At 28.4% G+C, this 25,259-nt stretch overlaps 1 protein-coding gene across 2 annotated transcripts; it reads right to left on the reverse strand.

The window, feature by feature from the left end:
* Nucleotides 1–1,116: 1,116 nt before the first annotated feature.
* Nucleotides 1,117–24,344, reverse strand: LOC114123648 (uncharacterized). Of its 2 annotated transcripts, XM_050207708.1 has the most exons (6): nucleotides 24,179–24,344; nucleotides 17,188–17,373; nucleotides 7,608–7,909; nucleotides 3,891–4,040; nucleotides 2,079–2,208; nucleotides 1,117–1,343 (listed from the first exon to the last, which is right to left on the reverse strand). In XM_050207708.1, the coding sequence occupies exons 1-6, from the start codon at nucleotides 24,251–24,253 to the stop codon at nucleotides 1,119–1,121; spliced, it is 1,068 nt and encodes a 355-aa protein (XP_050063665.1). In that variant the 5' UTR covers nucleotides 24,254–24,344; the 3' UTR covers nucleotides 1,117–1,118. The 2 variants fall into 2 exon arrangements, with proteins under 2 accessions (XP_050063665.1, XP_027842497.1); XM_027986696.2 differs by lacking the exon at nucleotides 17,188–17,373.
* Between the last annotated feature and the right edge of the window lie 915 nt (nucleotides 24,345–25,259).

The raw sequence follows: 25,259 nt of genomic DNA on the forward strand, positions 1-25,259 counted from the left end.
GTGTATCAATAACTTGATAAATTTTTAAATCAATTACTTTCCCTATGACGTGGTAATTACGAATTTTTTTAAGCCAATGGGTCGTGGTTTGTTTTTAAAATATTCTGTTTGGACATTTACCAGTAAACGGAATCATATGCTCATCAACCGAGTAACATTAGTCTATTTACATTAAAAAAAAGTGGATATTATTATTATCCGGTCGATTATTGATTTCAACATAGTGCAAATAAAAGCGTAATTTTAAAATTTTTTCCATCGTAGAACTTGTAAAATAGGATTAAACACTTAAAGAGATGACCAATACTCATATAACTGAAGTACTGCTAGTGGTAGGTGCTTTGGGCTCTTCGTATCTTCTTAATAACGACTTCCGAAAATAAATATGCAGTCCAATGCATGCTGAATTAATGAAGAAACTGTGTGTCAATGATGTAATCAGGTTCTTCCGCGATGTCTACATCAAACATTTGGGATCTCCCAACGAGCAATTAAAACTTTCTCCACCTAACTATTTTGTCAGATATAACTCTGGACATTTTTACGCCATTTAGAGTCAGGGACTTAAAAATCTCCATCAGCGGCCATGACATTAAGCCACTACAAGATGATGAAGCAACTACTTTTTCTAAGGGCCGAAGTGGGTTTCAATATCGTGCCCTATTTAACCCAACGAGGATACAAGTCCTCAGTGGACTCTCCAAGTTTCTTAAATGTATATGTACTATGTTCTAAATATCTATTAGCTGGATGATTTAAATCTTCGTTTTCTGTATATTATTAAGAAAAGTAATTTATTTTCGCTGTGGTCAATAACAAAACTACTTTTTCCCAAGTTTTCTTGGAATACTGCTTATTCAAAAAAAAGGTATCAACAATAATTGAGTCTAGTACCAAAATAAAAGCATTAAAAGTTTCTAAATAAAAAAAATAAAATGTAAATTTTCATTCCTCAAAAAGCTAGTAATGATAATAATAATTTCAATAAATATACTTCTTTGTAACAGACTAAGAGTAATATTACACATTTTCATAATAATTCGTTGTCACACTTACACTTTAGTGATCAACATTCAACATTTATATTGATTTTTATTTAATGTATGGGTACATAAATATTATTTTATAGACTTTTTATTTGAACCATTGGTTTTTTTGCTTTTGGCTTTCTTTTTTCTAGATTTGAACTTGAGGTTTACATAAGGCATGATGAATGCCGTTATTGTTCGCAATGCAATTCTTTTACGTATCGCATCTAATTTGTCGTACACCTCGCGTTTTAGATAAACACGTTCAGCTTCTTGCAGATCCGCAAGGTACTTTGACATTGATGTAATATTATCCTTAAATCGTAAAAAATAAATTGTATTATTATTTTATCTACTATTCTAATATTCTAATTTAATTGGCGATTGTAATTAAATTTTTTTATTAAAGTAGAAGAAGAAAATTTATAATATGTACATAATTATTATAATAAGAACATTTAAGATATAAGATGACAAAAATAAAATAAATAAATGACATGTGTATCGAGTTAACCTAACCCATTAGTATCACCTCTATAATTTATTTAATAGATCTTTATACTATTTACGTTTGAGTCTGCGTTCACAATTTTTCGGGAACATGTAGGAAATTAGTTGGTATGATTCTTTGAATTTTTACGAAAGCGTAAGTAGTTAGTTTTAGCTAGTTTAATAATGGTACTTTATAATTGATTGTAAAAACTATAAGGTAAATTGCTGGTATCTATACTCGTTCTAAACGAAATTAACAAGTAAAAAAAATACCTACAGAGCTTGATATTCCGGATGATTTTAAACTAAGTTTTATTCGGATTACCGGATGTTTTTCAAGTTAATAGATAATAGATAGACAAGGATATTTCGCTTAATATTAGTTAGTTCTTAATATTATCAAATGTGAAATGGGTAAAATCAGAAAATCAGAAAAAAATGTTAGGGTCATGGACATAAACTATAAATTGAAAAATTGGAAGTGGCATTCATGTCTTGCTAATCCCAATTACTTTAAATTAATAAATGTTGTAAATATCTAGCTAATTTAAAATATACCTTCAATGTTTGGACTGTATCTTTTTTTTCTTCTATCGAATGTTCAAGACCTTTTTTCTTTTTGTATCGCAATAACATATCTTTACCAAAACGGTTACTAAACATTTTCAAAAATTCTTCTTTTCTAAATCTAAAAAATACAATTAACCAATACATGTTGGTAATAGATAGTTCAGATAATATAATAACAACATTTATATTTTGATTATTGCTTTAGGCAAACATATAAATTAGCGCATGATTATACTCTGACAAATTATTTGTTCATGGATCCATGCACACAAAAAACAAAATAGATTTTCTCATTTTTTACAATATTTGTTATTGTATAATATTTAACAAAACATAATAATTATTTATGGTGAAACATAATTATTGTTCCTATGCATTTCGATACCTATTGACACCATTTTGTAACATAAAAAAACATTTGGAGAAAAGAGTTCTAGATTTACAGGATTTAAAGAGGGTAATAATTTATTTACACAAAAATGTAGATTGGTTGACAATGGATATAAAATTAAAATAATATTCAGTATGTAGAAACAAAATTATTCACCTATACAAAAATGTAGGTCTGTGCCAACCACTACTAACGTCAAAACCTTAATATCTTCCGTTCCTTCATTGTTTCACCAATTAAAGGATCGTAAATCGTTTTAGTGCATCTAAGTCTCATCATGATCATGTTAATTTTTGCTCAAAATTAAAATTTTTCTAAAAAATGTGCACATTAGTACCACAAATCATTACAATCCATTAAAAATTTAATTTTCCGTAATTTTTTAAAAGTCGCAATGACCCCACGTTTCGGTATAGCCAAAATTGTTAGTTATATAAGCGGTTGTACTTATTTTAATCATACGACAAATGTACAGTTTTTTGAACGATATTAACGATGACTTATGGCAGCGGTTCCTAAACTGTGCACTACAAGTACTTACTAAGGGCACCATTGCAGATCATATTATTAAATAATTTAAAATGTATGTATGTATTATTTTTTTTTTTTTGATCCGTCTCGTAATATTTACAGCAGGGCTGAATTTGGTCTAAAAAAGCACACATCAGAAAAAAAAAAATTGGAAACCATTGATTTATGGTTATGATAAACTACAGTGATTGTCTACAATCATCAACAGATTTTCATGTACCATAGTCTATAATCTTTATTTTTTTTAAACAAATGGATTTTTACATATCTGCAAATAAAGGGTGATATTATGTTTATGAAGTATACGAATACGGACATTATATTATTGCGCTACACATCAAGTAAACAATATACCCCTGCATTATATAATGCAACCGTGCCACATAACACACCAACAGTTGTTATAGAATACTGATTTTATACATGAATCATCTACCATATTTTATGAAGCTCATCAATTGGTTCTAAAAATTTTAATATAAAAAAATGTGTGCATACCATGAATATTAGGGTGAATTCGATTCTATATGTAATGGCACCCGGGTGCATATGTTGAGAACCTTCGGCTTCGGAGGGAACATAGTACGGTTATTGATTACTGGCCAATTTTTATGTCCCCGAATTTATATTATAGACCAACACCAGTCACCAGTGATGCGTTACCTGGGGGTTGCCAATAATTTTATTCAAATGAAAAAGTTATATATACCTACTATGTATATCATTTTATAGTTTTGTATAAAATAAATAATTTTGGGGGTCGGAGATCAAAAAAAGTTGCACGTCACTGACCTACACAACTATTATAATTACAAGTTCAAGGTGCTTGATAAATTTAAGTCTAAAAATGATAGATACATATAATTGTATTATCTTACAATTCTTTCTTCATCTGCTCTGTTTCTAAGATATTAGTTTCTTTTAAAGCAATAAACTTCCTTTTGTTTTCTTTATTTATTTTTTCAAGATCATCTAATTCTTTTTCGCGTTCCATCAAATTTATTAACATTTCATTTCTATTTTTCCTCCTGTGAAAATAAATAATTTAAAAGGGTTAGTACTGATAATTTTATGATCTATCAGAAATTATGTTCATTTTTTTTTTCTAACATACTATTTTTTATCACATTAATTGCTTACTATTTTTTTAAACATTAAATTATTTTTAATTTTATATTTTTAACCACAATATCATTTACAATTTATAATTTTAGCTGTAAAAGCTAAAAGATGGCTAAAATAATTGAAGAATTATGGCGGTCTGTCCACTATTACCTATGTTTACCTGAATTTATATAAACCTTTTGTTCTAAATGTTATTCAGTAAATATTTAACATTTTTCAACATTTTAATATATACTGCGCGTTACGATAGATTATATCACACAATAGAAAGGACAAAATCAAAAAAAGAATGATCATATCAATGGACATTTTTCTATTTAAAAAAAAAAAAAAATTGTATATTGGCACTAAGCATGGTCATATTTAATAACTGGCATTCGTTTTGGATATCATTGAATGGTCTCCCAATTTTGGGTATATATGAAGTCGATCCATAAATTTATTTGCTTTCCAAAAATGTATATTAAATTGCCTCCATAAACTATAAAACATTAATTGTTTAGCAAGGGGTTTTCATCATGGCATTATCACGGGGGATGAATCCCTCATGTTTTTTTTTAGGTAACCGCTTTTTCATGATTAATTTATTGATATGTGCCCTTATAACAATCGTTAAACTAAGGTTAAACCACCGAATTCGGTCGGTAAAATCAGTAGGTTAAGCGTAACCGAGGTTTAAACTATGATTGTTAAACGGGCTTATGGGCTCATGTATTTTTTATTATTTGAGTTATTTACCATTTCAAGTAACCCATGTAATCTTGTATAGTGATTGTTGCTCGAGCCAGAACAAAAGTAGTATAATAATTGCTATGTGTCTCTATTTCTTAGAACATCAAAACAATATAAAAGTTATTGATCACAAGTTTATGGTGCCCGGGCACCAAGAATGGAGTGTGATTTAGACTATGCTAAAATAGAAAAAGCAAGAAAACGGTATCCTTTTTCAGTTAGTCATCCCCATGATTAGGCTCAACTTATTGGTTGAGCAAGGAAAAATAGTTTTGATGTTCATGAAATGAATCAAAATTTATTTTTTGATTTTAATTTCTTATTTAAACATAAATATCAGGTTAAAAAGAATAATGAACATGAGGATCCATTCATTTTTCGCAATGTGAAGTGGATCAGATACACCAAAGAAAATTCTAATAAAGTACAATACAAAACTTCTTTAAACACAAATGAAGAATTTCTGGAAATGAATATGATGAAAAGAAAAAGGATATTATTTCTCTTTTAAATCTTATACTTAAAGTATATCATGATTTTTACAAAAATTTAAAATCAAAAGGAGACATTACTAATCCTTTAATATCAAGTGACGATGAATACATTTAAAGTCTGAGTGACTATTTTTTTCTTAATTTTACAATGCCATTAACTATTATTTTATTTACATCTTTATGTAGTTTTTTGTTTCATATGAATCAAAATAATTAAAATTATACATTCAGTATTATCCGCTCCTCTATTTGTTGTCATATTCTGAATGCAGCTACTATGTCTTTTGTTTATTAATATGATGTGGTCTATATCAGTGGTCTTCAACCTTTTTGGACTCGCGACCCACATTTTTAGGCCTTCATTTTTCGCGACCCACGTAAGCTTTATAAAAAATCGAAAATTGCTTAATGCTTTGCAATAGTACTATTAAAACTGAATAAATAAAAATTACATTTTAATAGGTAGAATATTATTATTAATTGAAAATGTATAGAATTCATAGGTATGAAAATATAAAATAAAATGAAAATATGATACAAAAAATTTAATGTTTAATTTAAAAAGAAGACTTATCGCGACCCAATTTTAAAGCTTACGCGACCCAAAAATTGAAGACCACTGGTCTATATGATTGTGTGTCCTACCGTCAGGAGACTTCCATATGTACTTGTGTACGTTTTTCCGGAGAAAAAAATGTACTGCTTATAATGAGGTCTTTTGAGCAGGCAAAATTTGCCAGTCTTGTTCCGTTTTCATTACTTATAATATCATGTAAGCTGTCTGGTCCTATTGTTGGTCTAAAGCTACTTTCTTTCCCGACTTTCGAATTTAGATTCCCTACAATCATCTTGATAATTGTATTACGGTAAACTATTATATACTGCTTCTAGATCTTCGTAAAAGTTGTCTTTGATGACTTCATTTTTTTTTCGTTGGCGCATAGCAGTTTATAATAACTAGGTCAAATATCTTACCTGTTATTCAGATATAGCAAATCCGATCTGTTACTGCTGAAAAGGCTTTTAAACATGGTAAGATTTTATCATGTAACATAAAGCCTACACCATTCTCGTGCATTCCATTAATTTGTCCGCTATAAAAGATAGTAATATTTTCCTTTTTAAGATTTTCGTTGTTTGGCCACCTTATCTCTTGTAAAGCTAGAATGTCCATTTTATATATATTGTAAGCTTCGAGTACATATTTCAATGCTTCTGGTTCGTTTAAAGTTCTTATGTTACAAGTTTTCAAACGTAGTCCATTTTCTGAATCCAGTTGTTTTCCATAATTGATCCAATTCCGAGGTTTTTTTGATGGTTTCGTAACTGAGTGCTTTTTACGAGGTCAAATTGTTAACCCGACGCTCAACCTTCAAACTCGAGGTCCATTCCACACCAACTACTTAAAGTCAGCGTGGGACTAATGCAATACACTTCGCAATGTATTGGGCGATGGGAGCGCCATTTTTCCTACGCCATGGACTGTAATCCGTGACTTCGTCACACCTATTACCAATTAAGGTACCCCATGCGGGTATCTATAGAAATACTTGCTGTTTTTGTATTTATAAATTTATTGAATTAAGTTTTATCGCCTTAATTGGCGTAATCTACCACAACAATAAATTATCATTGATTTCTATACACTACTTTTATTTTTTTGTTAATATAATTTAATGATTATTTAGTAAATAATTATAATGACAATGATTCAACATTTCCAGAAAATTTGAACATAAAAAAACAATCGTTAGGTAGTAACTACTAACTCGTGTGGTGGAAATTTCGTTTCTTAGTTTTGATTGTAGCCTTCTCTGTTTTTTCCTGTGCAAAACAGTTTTTGCTGTTTTACATTTGTAAGACGGAGACAACACATGCCGGTATAGCGTTTTCTTAATGTGTTACTTAATTTTAATATTAATACTAAATACACAAAATTAGTGTTGCTGAACGAAGAATTTCTACGTTGTACGCAGATTAAAGAGACAAAACAAAAAATAAGTGCTATCAAACCAACATAAATAATAATAATAATAAAAGCAATAGGTTAGAAATAATTATTATCAGTAACTTATAAATTAGAGAATTAATTTACTTTCATTAATATACATATGTATTAATAAACAAAAATTGGCTAATCTCAGAATTTTTTTAATATAATGGCATAAATTAATTTTTAAGTGGGTAAGTATTATAACCACACTTAAATGTATGTTATGAATAAATTATAATTGTACATCTTACTCAATTCGAACTTTATTCAGTTGGGCTTCTCGATATACTTTTACCACTCGTTCGTCAAATTGAATTTTTTTTGTTTTATATTCTTGTACTTTATCTTTGTGATCGATCACCATTTTATCAATTTCGTCATTCAATGATTTAATCTCTGCTAAACACGATTCGTTTTCCTCGGACATAAGTTTCATACGAGCCATGCGCATTTCATCTTCATCAAAGTTCCAGTATATCTGATATATCTTGTCACTAATAAGTCGGGAAAATGTATCTATTTCGTATTTCAAATCATTGCCACCTTTCGATATCTATTTCAAAATATGTCTTTGTTAAATACAGAGATAATAGTGTATATTATAGGTAAAAACAGTTAGATTATGACGTGTGATGTTAATTAATATAAGCGAAGAAATAATATCGCCATTTAAAGTAATACAAATTCTTCAATTTTCCATATTGATAGAGGTTTCTGTTAACCAATTGGATCTAGTTGTTACTAGGAGCATAATATGTAAAAAAATTTTAGTACAGGGATAAGTTGATAACATTCAATATCCCCGATATTATGGAAGGTACTGAGAGTGATAACTCCGATGACACAAATGAAGTTACAATGCCCAAAGGTAAGTAAAGAATTTCAAAACCTAGCCTTTGGAAAAGAAATTTAGTTAAAAAATAAAGAGCTTCAGGTGAGGAATACAAAAGTATTTAACTAATAAAATAGTTCTAAAACGTGTTACAGGTCCAGCATGTAAATGTATTCTTAAATGTTTTACAAAAATTACAGATGAAAATAAATCGTTGATAATAAATTCTTTTAATGCAATAGGAAACAAAGAAAAGCAAGACACATTTTTATGTGGTCTAATAAGCGTAAATAATGTCCAAAGGCATAGACCAAAAGTGCCTGGATCACTCAAAATTAAAAAAACAGTGTCATGTTCTTATAAAATAAGCTTAAGTCATAGCGAATTTATTGTTTGTAAAGTTGCTTTTTGTTCGTTGTTTGGAATTGGGAAATCAGTAGTGGAGAGACTTATTAGCCATATTAAAACTTAAAAGTCAAGTCCAGAAGATTTACGAGGCAAACCTACGAACCGATCAAATAGAATATCAACTGACATTACATTTAACTTAAATACCCACATTAACAGTTTTCTTAAAATCCAATCTCATTATAGCTGATCTGACAACTCCAATGTTAACTATTTATCACTCGAACTAAACATTTCTAAAATGTACAAGCTGTATTTAGAAAAAAATGAACCTGAAAATTTGAATTAATACAAAGAGGCGAGAAAAATATTAAACCCATAGTTAAATATGATTATTTTTCTGAACATTTTAAAAATAATTTAAATTTATCTTTTGGTACTCCAAGAACTGACACGTGTCAAACTTGTGACAGATTAAAAAATTTAATTGACCATGAAATTGATCAAGAACTAAAACTTCAGTTTGAATCAGAAAAAGAAATTTTTTGAAGCAAAGCAGAGGTGTTTTACAATGATTTAAAATTAATTGTTGAAAAAGCTAAATCGAATAAAAAAATCGAGGTATTGAGTTTTGATTTTCAGCAGAATATGCCATTGCCACACATTCCGTGTGGTGATGTATTATATAAACGCCAAATATGGATTTATAGTTTTTGTATTTATTCAGGAAAGGCCAATCATACCACTACATGTACGACGAGCTGATTGCCAAAAAAGGAAAAAACGATGTTATTAGTTTCATTCACGATTTTCTTAAAAATAAACTCGCGCCAGGTGTAAAAAACATTTATATATTTACAGACAACTGTACCTCGCAAAACAAAAATAATAGCCTCTTCCAATATTTATATACAGTAATTCAATCTAAGATGTTCAACTTAGAAACAATCACACATCGGTATCCAGAGCCGGGTCATAGCTTTTTACCGTGTGATCAATGTTTCGGATCGATTAAAAAAAGTTAAAAGAAAAGTTAAACGAATATATTCACCAGAAACCTACAAAGAAATTGTAAAAAAAACATCCAAAAAATTTCATGTGGTAGATGTATCTCGAGAAATGATTTTCAACTTTTCGGATTACACACAACCGTTGTTTAAGAAAACATTAAAAAGTGTTAACAACCAGAAGTTTACCATTGTGGCCTATAGGCGTATGGAATATAAAATGGAAGGTTTATTTTGTACTTTATACCATAATTCAGAAGGATTCGAAGAGTTTCATCTACAAAAGCAATCATCTAGGTATATTGAAGTTCCCAGAAGAAAATAATTTATCACTATTACACCCAGAAATTTTAAAAATCAAAGAGGATAAATTTCGGGATGTCCAAGACCTGGCAGGGAAATATGTCCCACCAAATTATTTATGGTTCTATAATAATCTAGTCGTCAAAACTATTTATGATATGCAAAATTCCGAAAACTAAAATATAATGTTCCTAATATTAATATCACATTGTTTAATGTTATTTTTATTTCGGTTTTTAAATATTTTGTATAATATAGTATCTTTTACTTAGATAGGTACTATTTTTTTAAATGTTTATAAAGTATGAGTTATTTTATTTCATTGTTTAAATATTTTGTTTTACTTGTAATACCTAATTACTCGTTTTTTTCTTTTGTTTAAAATATGTTATATATTAATAACGATGTATTAATAAATATAGTATTTATTATTATTTGGTTATACGTGAATGGCTTTGAAACGATATGTTTTGTTTTTTGTGTCACCTAACACTTTTTTTGTAGTTAAAATGTTTGAATTTTCGACTTCAGTAGTGCAGTACATTTACCGATACATCGAAAAGTGAACCTAATTTATTATTTGTATGTTAAATAAGTCAAAAATTAAGGGTAAAACAAACAGTAATAATTCTTTTCATTTTTATAAATTATAGGATTCAGTGCAATAACCAGCCATCTCCACATTTTTTTAGTGAATTTATTATTATAAATCAAGAATATGTTGTATTACTATATACTGTTTTGTAAAATATAAGTATAATACATAGTTTAAAGTTTTGCAACTTTTTAATATCTATGATTATATTTTCAACTTAAATTGATATTAGGTCAAAAAACGAAAAAAAAAAAATTAATTCGGTGCAATAACCAGGTATCTCCGTGTTTTTTATTTATACTATTTAATTAATGTACTTAAAATAATGTAAAATGTAAATTTATATATACATATAGATAGCTCTTCATACGGAGAATTCAATTATGTTTATATTATATTTATACCTCAATAAGAAATATATTTATTTCGTTATTTATTTCTACTGAACAATTTCAAAAAGTGGAGATAGCCGGTTCTTGCATCGGATCCTTCGTTTGCTCCATGCTGCATAATTTTATGTACGAAATTCTTCCGGCACAAGTTCATCAGTTTATTCTGCGATTCTTACACATGGCAAAAAAAAAAAAACATAACAGTTTTCAGATTTTTACATTATCTTGCTACTCAAAAAGATCGTTTTGATCTCGTAAAAATGGCTTTTCTAATTCGAGGCCACTCCATAATAAACAAACATTGTACATCGTATACGTATACCTACTATGATAATATTTTAAATATATAATTTTACACTGTCTTATATTTTAATTTTATTCCACCTAGAATAGTTTTATTTCGGTTAACTATAATTATTTCATTTATAATTTATTATTAGAATTATCATTAGTACTTGTATTAAATACTATTATATTATTAGTATAATTGTGTGCGACTACGTTTGTTATGTAGATAAAATGACGCAATATTTACATGCAAATTACTATTAATTTATATGATTGTAATTTAACTACTATTTCATATAATATCTCAGTAAGTAATCACGCGATAATTAAAAATAAAGATGTTTGGTATATCACGAAGATTAGATTAAGGAGACCAAACTATTTAGTACGGCCGCGCGCATGAAAAAACGTACTGAAATGAGTCGCACGATAAACTGTTACAGGTGGCGCTGCGTATGCTAAGATGCTACTTTAACCCGCGTAATAGAGATTATTCACGTTTTTTACACTTATTGTAAAATATAAGCATTGTTTTCAACCATAACACATTATACATTTTATAGTTCTTAAAATTACGCATTCATACATGTGCATATGTGTATATATGTATAAATTTCATTAACTCAATTACTTAATACTATTTACAGTATTTGTAGTCTAGTCTCTTACGGATGTCCGGGATTGAATACTCACTTGTATGTAAAGTACTGTAGTAAACCGGCTTCGCCGCATACATAACATATATAAGTATGTACTTAAATATGTGATACTACAATTACATATACTAGTATAATATAATATTATTATATTATAAGTAGAATAAGTAGATTACTTGTTCTCGGGACCTTTTACTATTTTTTGGAAGTATTAACTCTTATTATTTTGAACCAGGTATTACTCTAATTCTGTATGACATTTGGGACTGGTAAACAAAACCTTTAAACTAAGAACAACTATCTCCTATGCCACCTGCATTTTTACCACTACCTATGTAGGTACCTACTTCTCTACCATGTATTTGTAAACCTAGGAAGATGCCTAGAAGAGATTAAAAAATTGACGAACATACAGAATGATATTTTTTAACATTTATTTTTTATATATTATATAATTAGGAAATACAACATTATATAATTATCAGTTATTATTACAATGTAAATTTCAAACTTTAAAAATTTTCTTTTCTTGCTTTAAGGCTAGAGAATTCATCGATGATTTCGACATATGAAATTTATCTAGCAAATTCAGGTTCTATGAATAAAATTGCCATTCTTGTTAGTCTCTCTTGTCCAATAGTTGATCTTAAGTAATTTTTTATTAGTTAAAGTTTACTAAAACTTCTTTCAAAACTAGCAGTTGTTACTGAAATAGTAAGAAATATTCTTAACGCTATTTCTATGTTGGGATAAATATCTTGTAAGTTTTGTTTATGAATAAATTTTAATAAATCAATCGGTGCAGCCATTTTGAAATTGGTCATCAATGCAGAAGTCTGGTGTTTAAAATATTCCATTTCAGAGCAAAGCTCGAATCCATTGAGGTCGTTGTTGTATTTAATTGCTAAATCGTTAGTCCATTTTTTAATTTCATCAAAATCCATTGACAATAGATTACTTCCACATAAAAATTCAAAGTCATTAGATAAAATAGTCATTCTTTTAAATCGCCACTTTTAACTAGATAAGATTGAGTCAACTGCCATGTAAAAATAATTTTTAATTTTGTCGTGACGGATGTTGCACCATCATCTATTGCTTCTTCTCCATCCATTCGTTTTATTTTATGCCTTCTAGAAATTCGGTTGACAGTTCCATTTTGATAGCAGTATTCTTTGCATTTTTTTAACGAATCCTCAAAATTGTTATCTCGAATTTCTCGAATAGAAGTATACAACCCGTTTAACATTTTACTTGTCATATCAATTGTAATATCTTAAGTTTGCAAAGACTTATTGGTTTTATCGATATGCGTAAGTATTTTATTCCATATATTTAGTAAGCATAGACATTTTAGATATATTAGGCGTAAAATTTGATTGCAACTATCAATAGTGTCATAGTTCATATTAGTAGTGTCCCTCATTTGTTTTAATATCATAGCAATACTGATGATATTAGTATGCAAAGCTAAAATGGCTTGTTTCTTTGATGATCAATGAGTATCACTATGTTTCTTTTAAGTAACATTTATGACATTTTTTAACATATTCCATCATGAAGTAGAACTAGAAAAAAATACAAATATTTTCTGAACACTTCCAAAAAAAGTTATTATAGCAGATGAAGTTTCGGCAGCATGAACGCCAACAAGGTTTAAACTATGCGCTGTACAAGGTACAAAAACTGCTAATTCATTTAGTTTAGTAATGTTTGCCTGAACTCCTTTAATTTTCCTGCCATATTAGTCTCATTATCAAAACCCTGCCCTCGGAAAATTATTGATATTTAAGCCATCAACTTGTAATTTATCAACAATATCGGAAGCTACACCAGTTCCTGTTTTTTCTTTTTTTTCTATAAAATCGATAAACCTTTCTTTAACCGTTACTTCATTATTTGAAATTTGCACGTATCTTATAATTTGTAATAACTGTTCTTTGTGTGAAAAATCAGGAGTGCTATTAAGTAATATTGCATAATATTTACTTTTTTTAATAATTTCAAGAATTTTAGTTTTAACAGTTTTTCCCATCAACTCAATAAATTCATTTTGTATGGTTGGTGAGAAATAACTGATTTTAGATTTTCCCTCATTAAGCGCTATTAAATGTTCTTTTAAAATCGGATTATAATGAGTAATAACTAATGAGTTCAATAAGATCAAGAAATAATCTTTTTTTCGAGTCTAAAATCTTTCCTGAATGACCTCTAAGTGCAAGATAATTTCTACTGCAAAACATAATAATATCTAAAATTATTTTTAAAATATTGCGCTATTTTATTTTTCATTTTTGAAAATTATTGTACTTCACAGTCAATAGTTTTATTATCAAGTTATCTTTTTTCTAGTTCTTTCCATTTGATACAGTTTTGTTTATGCAGTAAGTTAATTTCATGATCAGGCAAACGAGGGTTCAAATGTTACCAATCGTCAAAACCAGAAACAAAAGCATTATTTGTGGTACAAAATAAAATGCTTGGAAAACAAAAAAGGTTATTTTTTGATACACTATACAATATACATTAACCATTGCCTTCGAACCTGTTCAGCATTAGTAAGTTTTCTGAAGAATCATTTATTACTAAAATGACGATTATTTTCGTCATGTGGATAGTAGTTTTGGGTAGAAAAGATTGGAGGACCATGTTCAATTAAAATAAATTTTAACCTTAGTATTATTTTCGGCCATTTCGCAAGATCATTAAAGTCAATATTTTTGGTATTACCCGGTTTTTCTATTTTTATCTTATCGTTAGTATCAGACTCAATGATGGTAGTATTTTCTGTTATTTTTATTTCATCGTTAGTATCAGTTTCTAAAGGAACTGAACTACTACATTTTCTTTAAGACTAGATTTCTGAAGCCATTTGCCTAACGATGCGGATTAACTTTTATTACTAGATTCTTTCAGTTTTCTTTGCTTTTCAAACCAGGCATCAGAAGGTTTTTTTGAAGCCATTATTTTAACTAAGAATATCTAAAAAAGTGTGAGTTCTAAGAATTGGGTATGATAGTTAGGGAGTTAATGTTAACGTACAACTAAATTATTAACGATTAACGAGTAAATTATAAAATGTTTCTATAGTTTTATTAACTTACGTGTGTGCGTACGGCGTGCGACATGTCAATAGCATATACGGCTAAGAAATGACAATACGATTACCCGCATTGTATTATGCATTATAATACGCACTATCGTCACTTTTAAAAATAAGATTATTGATAAATAGATGACAAATGATGTCATAATATATTTTATAGACAGGACACGGGCGATCCGATAACGATAAGCTCGACGTTCATACACACACAAACGCACCGTAAGTACCTTATAGTGAAACACGAATTTAACGATAATCAAGATAAACAAAATCATACAAATTTCAAAATGTATAGCCGTATGGGTAATAAAAAAAATGTCGTTTTGAAGGTTTGGTTTTGAATTTAAGTTATGATGTACATAGATAGCAGGGGTTCTCAACTTTTTTATATTGGCGTATCACTTACACAGTTCTAAAATGTTTATGTACCATCTGACTATTTTTTTCTGCTTATTAATAAAATATACGTTTATGTAGAAAGGAAGATTTTCTTCGCGTATCACCTATGATGTTTCTTAATCATCTAACTTACTCTATTAAGAATAACCTTGCCCACTTTCGTGCATGCAAATGAGCCGCCGGCAGTTGACCGACCCTCCCCCCTCCGGAGAGTGTCGGGAGCACTGTAATTGGTCATTAGCTATCGTCAACGCTCCTATGGCAACAAACATTTGCGGAAAAGATGAGTTTTCGTCGGTCAAATGGGCAAGGTTATTCTGAATAGAGTATAATTGTACACGTACCACAGGTTGAGAAGCGCTGGTGTAGAGTATACACATTTATTGTAATTTAATTACCTTTCTGTTTTTTTGTACAACACCATTGTTAATATAAGTAGGTTTTAATATTATATATTTATACGTGGTATGTTACCTTTGGAGTTAAAAAAACACTTTTATTTTTGATGTTATAATTTTGTTAAATTTAATAGTAGCTGAATAACCTGTATTACACTCAGGCACGACAGACACATAACAAGATATCATTTAAAATATATATATATTAATATTTCTAATATAAGATGATAAAATATTAGTACATAACATCTAAAATAGATACTAAATTAAATAATATTTTGATTTAATTATCATAAGGTCAACTTAGATATTCTGCTAAATATAGCATTAACTGTATTTGTATGGGTACCAATTATTGATGGGGAAAAAATGAAATATGCACATGTATGAATGCGTAATTTCACGAGCTTTAAATTGTAAAATGAGTCATGGTTCGAAATAATGTATATATTTTACAAGAAATGCAAAAAATGTGAATAATCCCTATACTACGCGGGTTTAGGTAGCAACCTTAGCATACGCAGCACCCCCTGTGGCCGTTAAATCGTGTGACTCATTTCGGGACGTTATCAGAAGCGGATTTTGGTCTCCTTATTATAGTTTTCGTGGGTAAAAAATTTGTATTATCTAAACATTGATAAATATATTTAGATTAACAGGATCTCTTATTGATAGTTAATGAGTGCGCGCTATCATCCTGGTCATGGTATTACAATAAGCGTGAAATGTAGACGATGACATTAGCTGCATTTACGATAGATGATCGACAATCGACATTCGGTTAAACATTAAAATGCGCTTAAGTATGAATATTCATTAGACCCGGTTGTGCCAAATGTGAAATGTGCCAATCGTGCACAGTGGTACTGGGTGTAGCTAAACGCGTGATTGCGCCACGTGAAAATACCTAACGGTGCAATCTCTTCAACTTAGTACGGTTTCGTTTGTTCGGGTAGCATCCTCTTAAATATGAATATACCCATAGTTAGCGATTATAAACTCTATCGAATTCTTTCGGGTCTATTCCAATATTACCTGTCAGAAACATGTTAATTCTTCCGTGTCTCTAGTACTGCTAATTTAATTTAATAAAAATCATAAAATAAATCTAATATACATTTAAGTTTCATTTAAAAGTAGTCAATCATATAATAATAATCATATAAACGTATGCCTTTAGCTGCTATGAGCTATAATATTATTGTCAAAAATCATAAAAAATAAAAAAATTTTAATTAAATTAGTTTGATACGTTGTTGGAAGTTTGGAACACGCAGGTTTTAAAAAACGTATGGTATCTATCTATTTTTTTGTCTTTATAATCTAATATTTTTTAAGTTACAGTTTTTTCTTTATTATTTGTAATTGACTATTTTTACTTAGGTAGTTTATTTCAACTTTGAATTTTGAAGAATTTTGACCCATAATGTTGACCTGGGAGAGTTTACCCCTCCCCCACCACCACCACCACCAACCATAGTATTTATTAAATATCTAATTATTTCACCTGAAACGAGTAAATTTCTTTGCAAATATTTAACACATTTTGATCTTGAAATATGATAACAAACAGTTTGCAAAACTCATCATAAGTAATATTTTCGTCTAGCCATTTAAGCTTGGTAAACATTTTTTGAGCAGCGTTACCTCTATCATTTTGTGGGTGCTGAGCAAAGAAGACTGGCAGCGATAGCTGTAATTAACAAATTAAATATTCTTTAATTTATACATTATTACGAATATTAGAGATCTATAATATGTCACGGTAAGATAGACAAATTGCGCAACGCTCTTAACAAAACACATTTTAGGTGAAGCCCAGTGATTCTCATACCGAAATAGGTGTTCTATACAGTGAGAATTACAGTTGGCACTTCAGCAGTCGAACAGCAAACAATTTTATATCATAGTTTATCTTATCGGTAACACCGTAAATTTTTGTTAATATAAATTATATATTAAATTACATCAAATTATGTTAAATATCGTAAAAATGTATGAGCTATTTGAGCTTAAGCAAAGTGGTTCGTTAAGTATGCCAATCATAGAGACATTACAGTCTTGGGGACTTATTGCAAACTTCAATACGTTAAAATGCAATAAGGGTTATTTTTTATTAAATTGCCAATGGTTGGATTATAGGTACTAATTTGACTTGTCTATGCATCATTGCATATTTTGCGATAGTTTTTTTTTTTATTTAACTTTATTAAACGATCATGGTGTCGAATAAATGTTGTGTTCCTGGTTACTGTGCTAGTGGTAAAATTCGGCATTCCCAAAAATTACCACGATATTTGGGAAAAAGCCATAGGGATTTCATTAAACATGTATTCTAGGGTACCTATGTGAGGAACATTTTAAATCATCTAATATTGTTTCCACATGGGTGTCTAGGGAAGGGAGCAATCAAATTTCGGTATGTTTCACTAGAATAGAAAAAGTTTGTTGTTGGTTTATCCATTTTTAAAATTGATCAAAACAATAACTTGCTATTTCTTCTAATACCTTGTTGCTATTATTTTTTACTTAATTTATACAATGTTGATGTTATTTTAACTCATAAGTATATCAAGATTATTTCATTAGATTGGTTTAAGGAAACTTAAGTCCGGGGTCATACATGTCACTCTCTTAAATATGGCTGATATTAAACAGGTTTGTTTGTAAATGTTGTTTTATTATTTTATATTAATATATCGTAAAAAATGTCAGGTAAATGATACAATAATGATAGCTATCAAAGATAACCATAACTACCTTAAAGATAAAAGAAATGGTGATAAATTAGAACCGTTAGTTAAACGTATATGTACTGAAGTTTTATGAAAATATAATTATTTAAATCACAATATATTAAGGACACATACTTGTTGTGGACGAATTATTCAGGTCAATATTATAACAAAACAATTGCGGACACCAGTTTCGTGGTCATCATACTAATTGCGTACAGAGCTTTTTTTTTTTGTAAAAACCACTTGAGTTACGGACACAAATATTTCCCTTCGCCACTTTTCAGGACTTAGTACAAGCAACCATAAAATTGGTAGGTAGGCTTAAAAACACGTATATTTTGCAAAAGAGCAATCATTATTTTTTTTAAATGTTGTTAAATAATTTAAAGTTATTATATTATATTATTAAGTTTTAATTTTGTGGCGAAATTTTTTTTTTGGGACAGCCTGTTTAAACGATATTCAACTGATTTCAACACTCACTTGAATAGGTACTGCAACATTTATTATAATAATAATTGAAAATTTGTCCGCAATTAGTATTTTATATTTGTGGTCCGCAATTCGGAAACACCGTTATTACGATATTGTGTCCGCATAATTAAGCATAATAATATGTTATTACTTATTATTTGCCATATAGTTCAAGAGAACAAATTGCTGAGGTGGTCATACAGAGTAGATACTATGATATTTGATATTAACTGTGAAAATTGTACTCTTTTCAGTAATTGGTTTTGTGACATTTCAAGAAACCTATCTGTAGTATCCAAGATATAATATTCACACTTATTATATTAAACTTATACAACGAAAGAGTAGTAGAAAAACAGTTTGTTTTATTTAAGAGTATTAAAATATTCTAAAAACTAGATTAATATTTAAATTAATGATAATCGTTTAGTACTATTGGGTGTTAAATAAACATCTTTTAAATCTTCAATCTTAATCTCTAAAAATTACTACTAAAATTAAAATATAAAAAGTATGGATAATGATAATATTATTTTGGGCAGTGGTTTGAAGCAAAAAATATTTTGATTATAAAATCGACCACTTGAGCGCTAGTTATAATTCCTACTGGCAATTCTCATAGTAAACTTTGCGCCTCAGAATCAATAGGTTCGTTGCGCTACTTGTCTATCTTATACCGAATAATATATCATAATATTATTACTAATAAAAGAATAATTACTATTATTATTATGGAACAATTCTAGTTGAGCTACCAAGCGATTTTTTTTCAAAATGTGTGTTTTCTTAATGATATATTTACAAAAAGTCTCTCAAACTTCCTTTAAAAGTTATGGTCAAAAAACTTCAAACACTCGTTTTTTAAAAACACGTATCTTTAATTTTTTTCTAATTTGGTGTTCAATATACACTAATATACTATTAATATAAAGAAGGTTTTGGTGTAATGGAATAACTGATAACATAACTTTGTGTAATATAAATAATAATATATTATAAACTATTTATTTATTTAAAATAATATAAATTTAATAATAAATTCAACTCATCTTCCGAAACATCAGAATTTTCAGACTGTTCAACAACTATAACTTCAACTTCCTGCATTTGGCCAGAAAGGTCGTATACTATACTGGCAAGTCGAAAAAATTCAGTTATAGGATTTAACTCTGATGCTCGACATGACTTCAAGAACATGTAGTTTTGCTAGATAACCTGCATAGAAGTGTTTTTTTTTCTAGAATATTGCGTTATTGACGCTTTTGCATGACGCCACATTCCCTCTACATTGTTTGTATGAGCTCCAGTTTCAGGGTTTTTAAATTATATAGAGTGATTTACCGTCAAATGTTGATACCCATTATATTTTAAACAACTGTATCTCTAAATTTGCATTGCATGTTAAAAAACCTATTCGATTTTATAATATTGTAAACTTACTTTCCAACAATCGCTAATTATTAGTGATTTTAATTATTAGTTCCAGGCAAAATCCATTTTTTTATTATGGCCAACAACGTGTCTTTATCACAGCATTCGACAGGAACTAAGAAACTGCCCAGTTCCACGTTCTACGCCACCAAACTCCCACAGACCTTTAACACGATGGCCTCTATGATACTTCCTTTAACCAAATTTTGATTTATTTATTTCCACAATTTTTCCTTCACCGCCTATGTAAAATTATAAAAAAGCACATTATACACCAGGCGAGATCAGTCACTCGCTACGCTCACTCACACTAAAATCACACTACTTATTTTTTATGAGTATCATTTGAGATTTGTTTACACCGCCAAACAAAATCATCCATAGAGTTAATATTAGGATAGGACACAATAATAAAAAATTACCCTTATTGCATTTTAACTCATTGGAGTTTGCAATAAGTCCCCAAGACTGCAATGTCTCTACAATTGGCATACTAAAACGGACCATATTGCTTACGCTCAAAAGTTCATACATTTTTACGATATTTAGCATAATTGGGTGTAATTTAATATACAATTTATATTAAGTTATTAACAAAAATCTACGGTGTTACACAAAATATATTAAAAATTTTAATGAGCTATAATATGAAATACCTACAAATCGAATGCGAATAAAAGATACGCACCTAGCATAGAAATATTGATAAAGCTAATTAATTATAGTTTATTGCTAAAGATAAGTAATATACTAACACAATTCCTGATTATTTGAATACCAACATATAAACTTTTTTTTATAACTTGGATGTAAAAAGTAAAGTCGTGTTGTACTTTTAAATTTCTAATATATTATAATATTTATATTACACTAAGTTATATTATTGGTTATTTTATTACACTTACGATTTTTTTAACATAACTCCCTAAGGAATTTTGAGCGAATTTTTTTAAAAGTACCATTACATAAAGCATACAAAAATACATTTTGAAAAAAATTCCGAAAAATCGCTTGAGAGCTAAACTAAAATTATATTATTTAGTAATTTATTCCTCCGTTCAAAATTATGTATTCTATATCAAACTTTATTTTATGATTTTCTAAAAAATTGAAATTAAAGATACAATAAAAATAAATATTCTATTCAATTTTGAAAACTATTAAATGACTCTAATTATCTTAAATTATTTTCATGCTTCATTCCCTCCATGCTAATTCTAAACAAGCAAGTTATCTTTATAAAAAATTATTATTTAAATAATATCGAAGTATCCCTCAAACACAGTCTTAATCATTTTGATATGCTATGAAAATTAATCAAAATGTTGATCTAGTCTTCTAAAAATTATTTCTTAAATACAAAACAGACAACATTGGCCAAATAATAGCTTAACCATTCAACCCTTATTTTGAATCTATTTATAGAAAATAAATATCCAACTTCACTCTATTTCATTTAAGTTTACCCACTTTCACGTATATCTTAGGTATCGGATAGCTCGAAACCCCAAATACAGTGCAAGATTCTCTGTGATTTGTTGTTGTTCGTCAGTAATCGACGTTAATCCTTGTCATTTATTACCTATTCAATTTAGTTATGAACGATATTATTTTCTTATTTGCTGATGTTGCTAAAATAATAAAATATGAACTTCCATGTGACAGCTGGTAATCAAGTCAGTTCAGTAAATGCATCCACATTCAATTCTATATTTCTATGCGTATTTGTAGTTAATGTTTACGTATATAAAAATAATCCAAATTGTTTGATTTTGGTTTAAATAACTAATTTTTAATCAGTTAAACTTGTATATTAATATAAAGAGAAGAAATGTCTTGGGTCACCCACTGGGACAAGGCCTACACATTACGAGTTTATAACTTTAACTATGGGCCGCTTTTGGTCACCCGTAGTCTTATTTTAAACCTTAATTTAGCTGGTAATGGTATTTACAGGATTTTATTTGTATTTTTTCTTAACATAATTGTTTACACTGTAATTTAGTTTCTGAGACGATTTTTTTTTTAATCGTTTATTTAATGTCAGATGTGTAGTAGTGCAATAAAAGTTTTACCAAGTAGATAAACATATGATTATAAATTCATTAAATGAATCTTAAAAAAAAAAACAAAATAGAAAAAATGAACTTCCAAATTGACTTTTTTGAATGAAAACTATTTTTCAATGCTTAGGTGTGTATGGAACTCAAATGTCTATTAAAAATGTCATTTTTTGTAAAAAAAAAAAAACAGTAATTTTATTTTGCTATAATATATAGGTACATTAAAAATCTCTAAATACTATTTAATTCTAAATTTTTATTTTATTAATGTACACTGAGTGGCATTTTATATGAGATTAAATGAATAAAAAGTCGTTTAAATGATAAGTAATTAGAAGTGATTTTAAAAAATAACAAAAATAAACAAAATAATGCCAGCTAACTTAAGAACAAAAATAAAAGGGTTGGTACTTAGACTTTTTTGTAATGTAGTTTATAGACTACATATTTCTTAGTTAATGGTCATTGCAGATATAGTTAGATCTGCAAATTGGGATCAAAAATGTTTTTTGAGAACTGATAACTTGGCACTTTAAAATTAATTTGGTCCAAGAATTGGCGTACTTTTATTTTATCATTGACTTGGTTGAAGTAGTATACCAGCGTATACCACATATTATTACGGATATATTACTACGGAGTATTTATTTCTATTTGAAATAGTACGACAACAATCTAATAAACTACTAATCCAAATTGAAGGGCATCGTGCAATAACACATTTTGGACTTCTTTTGATCCATCGCCTACCACCCTCTCTACCCAGTAAAATCAGAATTAGTCTAAACTCCCAAATCACCGAACTTAGTCAAGTCGTTAGGCCTCACCCTAAAATCACCGTTTGTATGTAAGTCCAAAACACACATTTTAAGCTTACTAATTTCTCGGTCAGTTATTTCATTTTTTCCACAAATTTTCACAAAAAGTAATATATTATTATGTTATTATACTCAATAAAGAACTACTTATGCTCTACAACTGCTGTTCACTTCTTTTACCGCTTCAACACACCACTCTCATACCTAAATGTGAAACGAACCAGTATTTTGGAGTTTTTAATTTAACTTAGTGCAAGAAATCGGAGTTACTACATAGATAGATAATAAAGCGAACATCAGTTAGATTATATTTAAATTACAAAAATCACAACCCAATTTCTCGGGAAAAAAGAGTAATTAGAGTATAGTGATATTTAAATAGAGGTATTTTTAGCAGACGCCTAGCAAAAGCGAAGAATTTGTTCTCAACTTCGTTGATTTATTTTTTATTTTTCTTGTAAATGGTAACCAGATTACTGAAACATATTCAACTACAGATCTTATTAAGAAAAAATGTATAGTTTTTGAATATGAGGAGTAGAGTTAAATTATTTGTAAAACGATGGATAAAATGTAATCTCCGTGTATTAGTAATATAAAAAAAACTTACATAAATGAGCGTGATCAATAAAATTATAGTTTATATATCATAATGATCCATTTAACCTGTAATATCTTTATAGGTACTACTATTATTTATTCTATATTAGAATATACCCTTATTACATGGAAAACACACAATTCCAATCATTATAATAATGTATTAATATTATATGTTTAGTGTTATCAAATATTTATTTACTATACAAATTAAAACATACACTAAATATTAAAGCTATAATTATTGTTTATTGTAATATTAAAATTGTGAGCACTAAATATAAAATCGTAAAAATTAAGTCTAAACTTTATGTAAAAATAATGTACTACAGTAAAAAGTTCTCAAAAATAACTATACAATTTATGCAACTTACGGCAAATGATACATCAGAAGAAATTTTGGTGGTAAGTAACAAAAGCCTCTTTCTAGAATCATCTATTTCTGCCATGTTGTATTAAATTTATTTCTCTTTTATCCAACTAATTTTTAATACATTTTTTTTTTCAACAAAAACTAACCAATTGTAATTAAAGAAAATAATTATAATAGTGTAACCATAAATATTAAAACTATAAAACAAGTTACTTTAGCCACTCAATATAACAGTAGTAAACATTATTGTGCGTTTAGTAGGTACATAAAACTATGCATTTTATGTATTTAATTGGTTACTTATATAGGTTATCGTCTTATTCATATTCATTGTAAATTGTAATATTGCAACACATAGTACAAAGACTTATTTTCAAAATTAACGTAAGAAAATTAAACAACCAAAGCATTTCTATATTCGTAAAAAGGTAAAAGGTGATCTTGATTTACTTTTGAACTGCAATACGTGTAAGTTAATTGTTTTCTCACGGTAATATATCCGTCAAACGATAAGAGTTTACGTACATTCTAATAACATTTTAGATATAATTAATTGATTTAATTACAAAATCAAAACGTTAATTGTTTGAATATTCGTTATATTACATCCTAAAATTTAAATGCTAATATTAAATGTACCGTATAGCTTTTCAGGAATCCAAAAAAATTATGGTTTAATAGTAATTGAATTGGTGTCAACTTTATATTTTTTTTTCACATTAAGGGGAAAGACAGATGATCTGATCAAACCATAGCTGGTTGATATCGCTATGGAACGGTCATATTTTTTTAATTTTAATTATAAACGTTTAAACGCACATGAAAGGCTCCCTGTAACAACCAGACGAGTCTATTTTTTTTGGAAAGTCAATTTTTGGTGTTTTCTTATATATATATATATATATATATAAGAATATCATATATAATATATATAATATCTTAAACTAGAAAATTCCATTTTCTCAATAACTCCGTAAATAATTGATTGATTGATTAATATTTAAGAACGAGACAAGTTCAATTATTTACGGAGTTATTGAGAAAATGGACTTTTCTAGTTTAAGATATTATGAGCAAGAACC

The sequence above is a fragment of the Aphis gossypii genome, chromosome X, assembly GCF_020184175.1.
Source record: "Aphis gossypii isolate Hap1 chromosome X, ASM2018417v2, whole genome shotgun sequence".
NCBI lineage: Eukaryota > Metazoa > Arthropoda > Insecta > Hemiptera > Aphididae > Aphis > Aphis gossypii.

Bases quoted from the DNA above. Each gene is read 5' to 3' on its own strand.
- LOC114123648 (XM_050207708.1), bottom strand. From the start codon at position 24,253: ATGGCAGAAATAGATGATTCTAGAAAGAGGCTTTTGTTACTTACCACC. The intron at 7,910-17,187 runs GTGAAATAATTA...ATTTTGAAATAG, and splicing joins AAGAAATTTACTCGTTTCAG to ATATCGAAAGGTGGCAATGA. The intron at 2,209-3,890 runs GTAAGATAATAC...TGTATTTTTTAG, and splicing joins GAGCAGATGAAGAAAGAATT to ATTTAGAAAAGAAGAATTTT.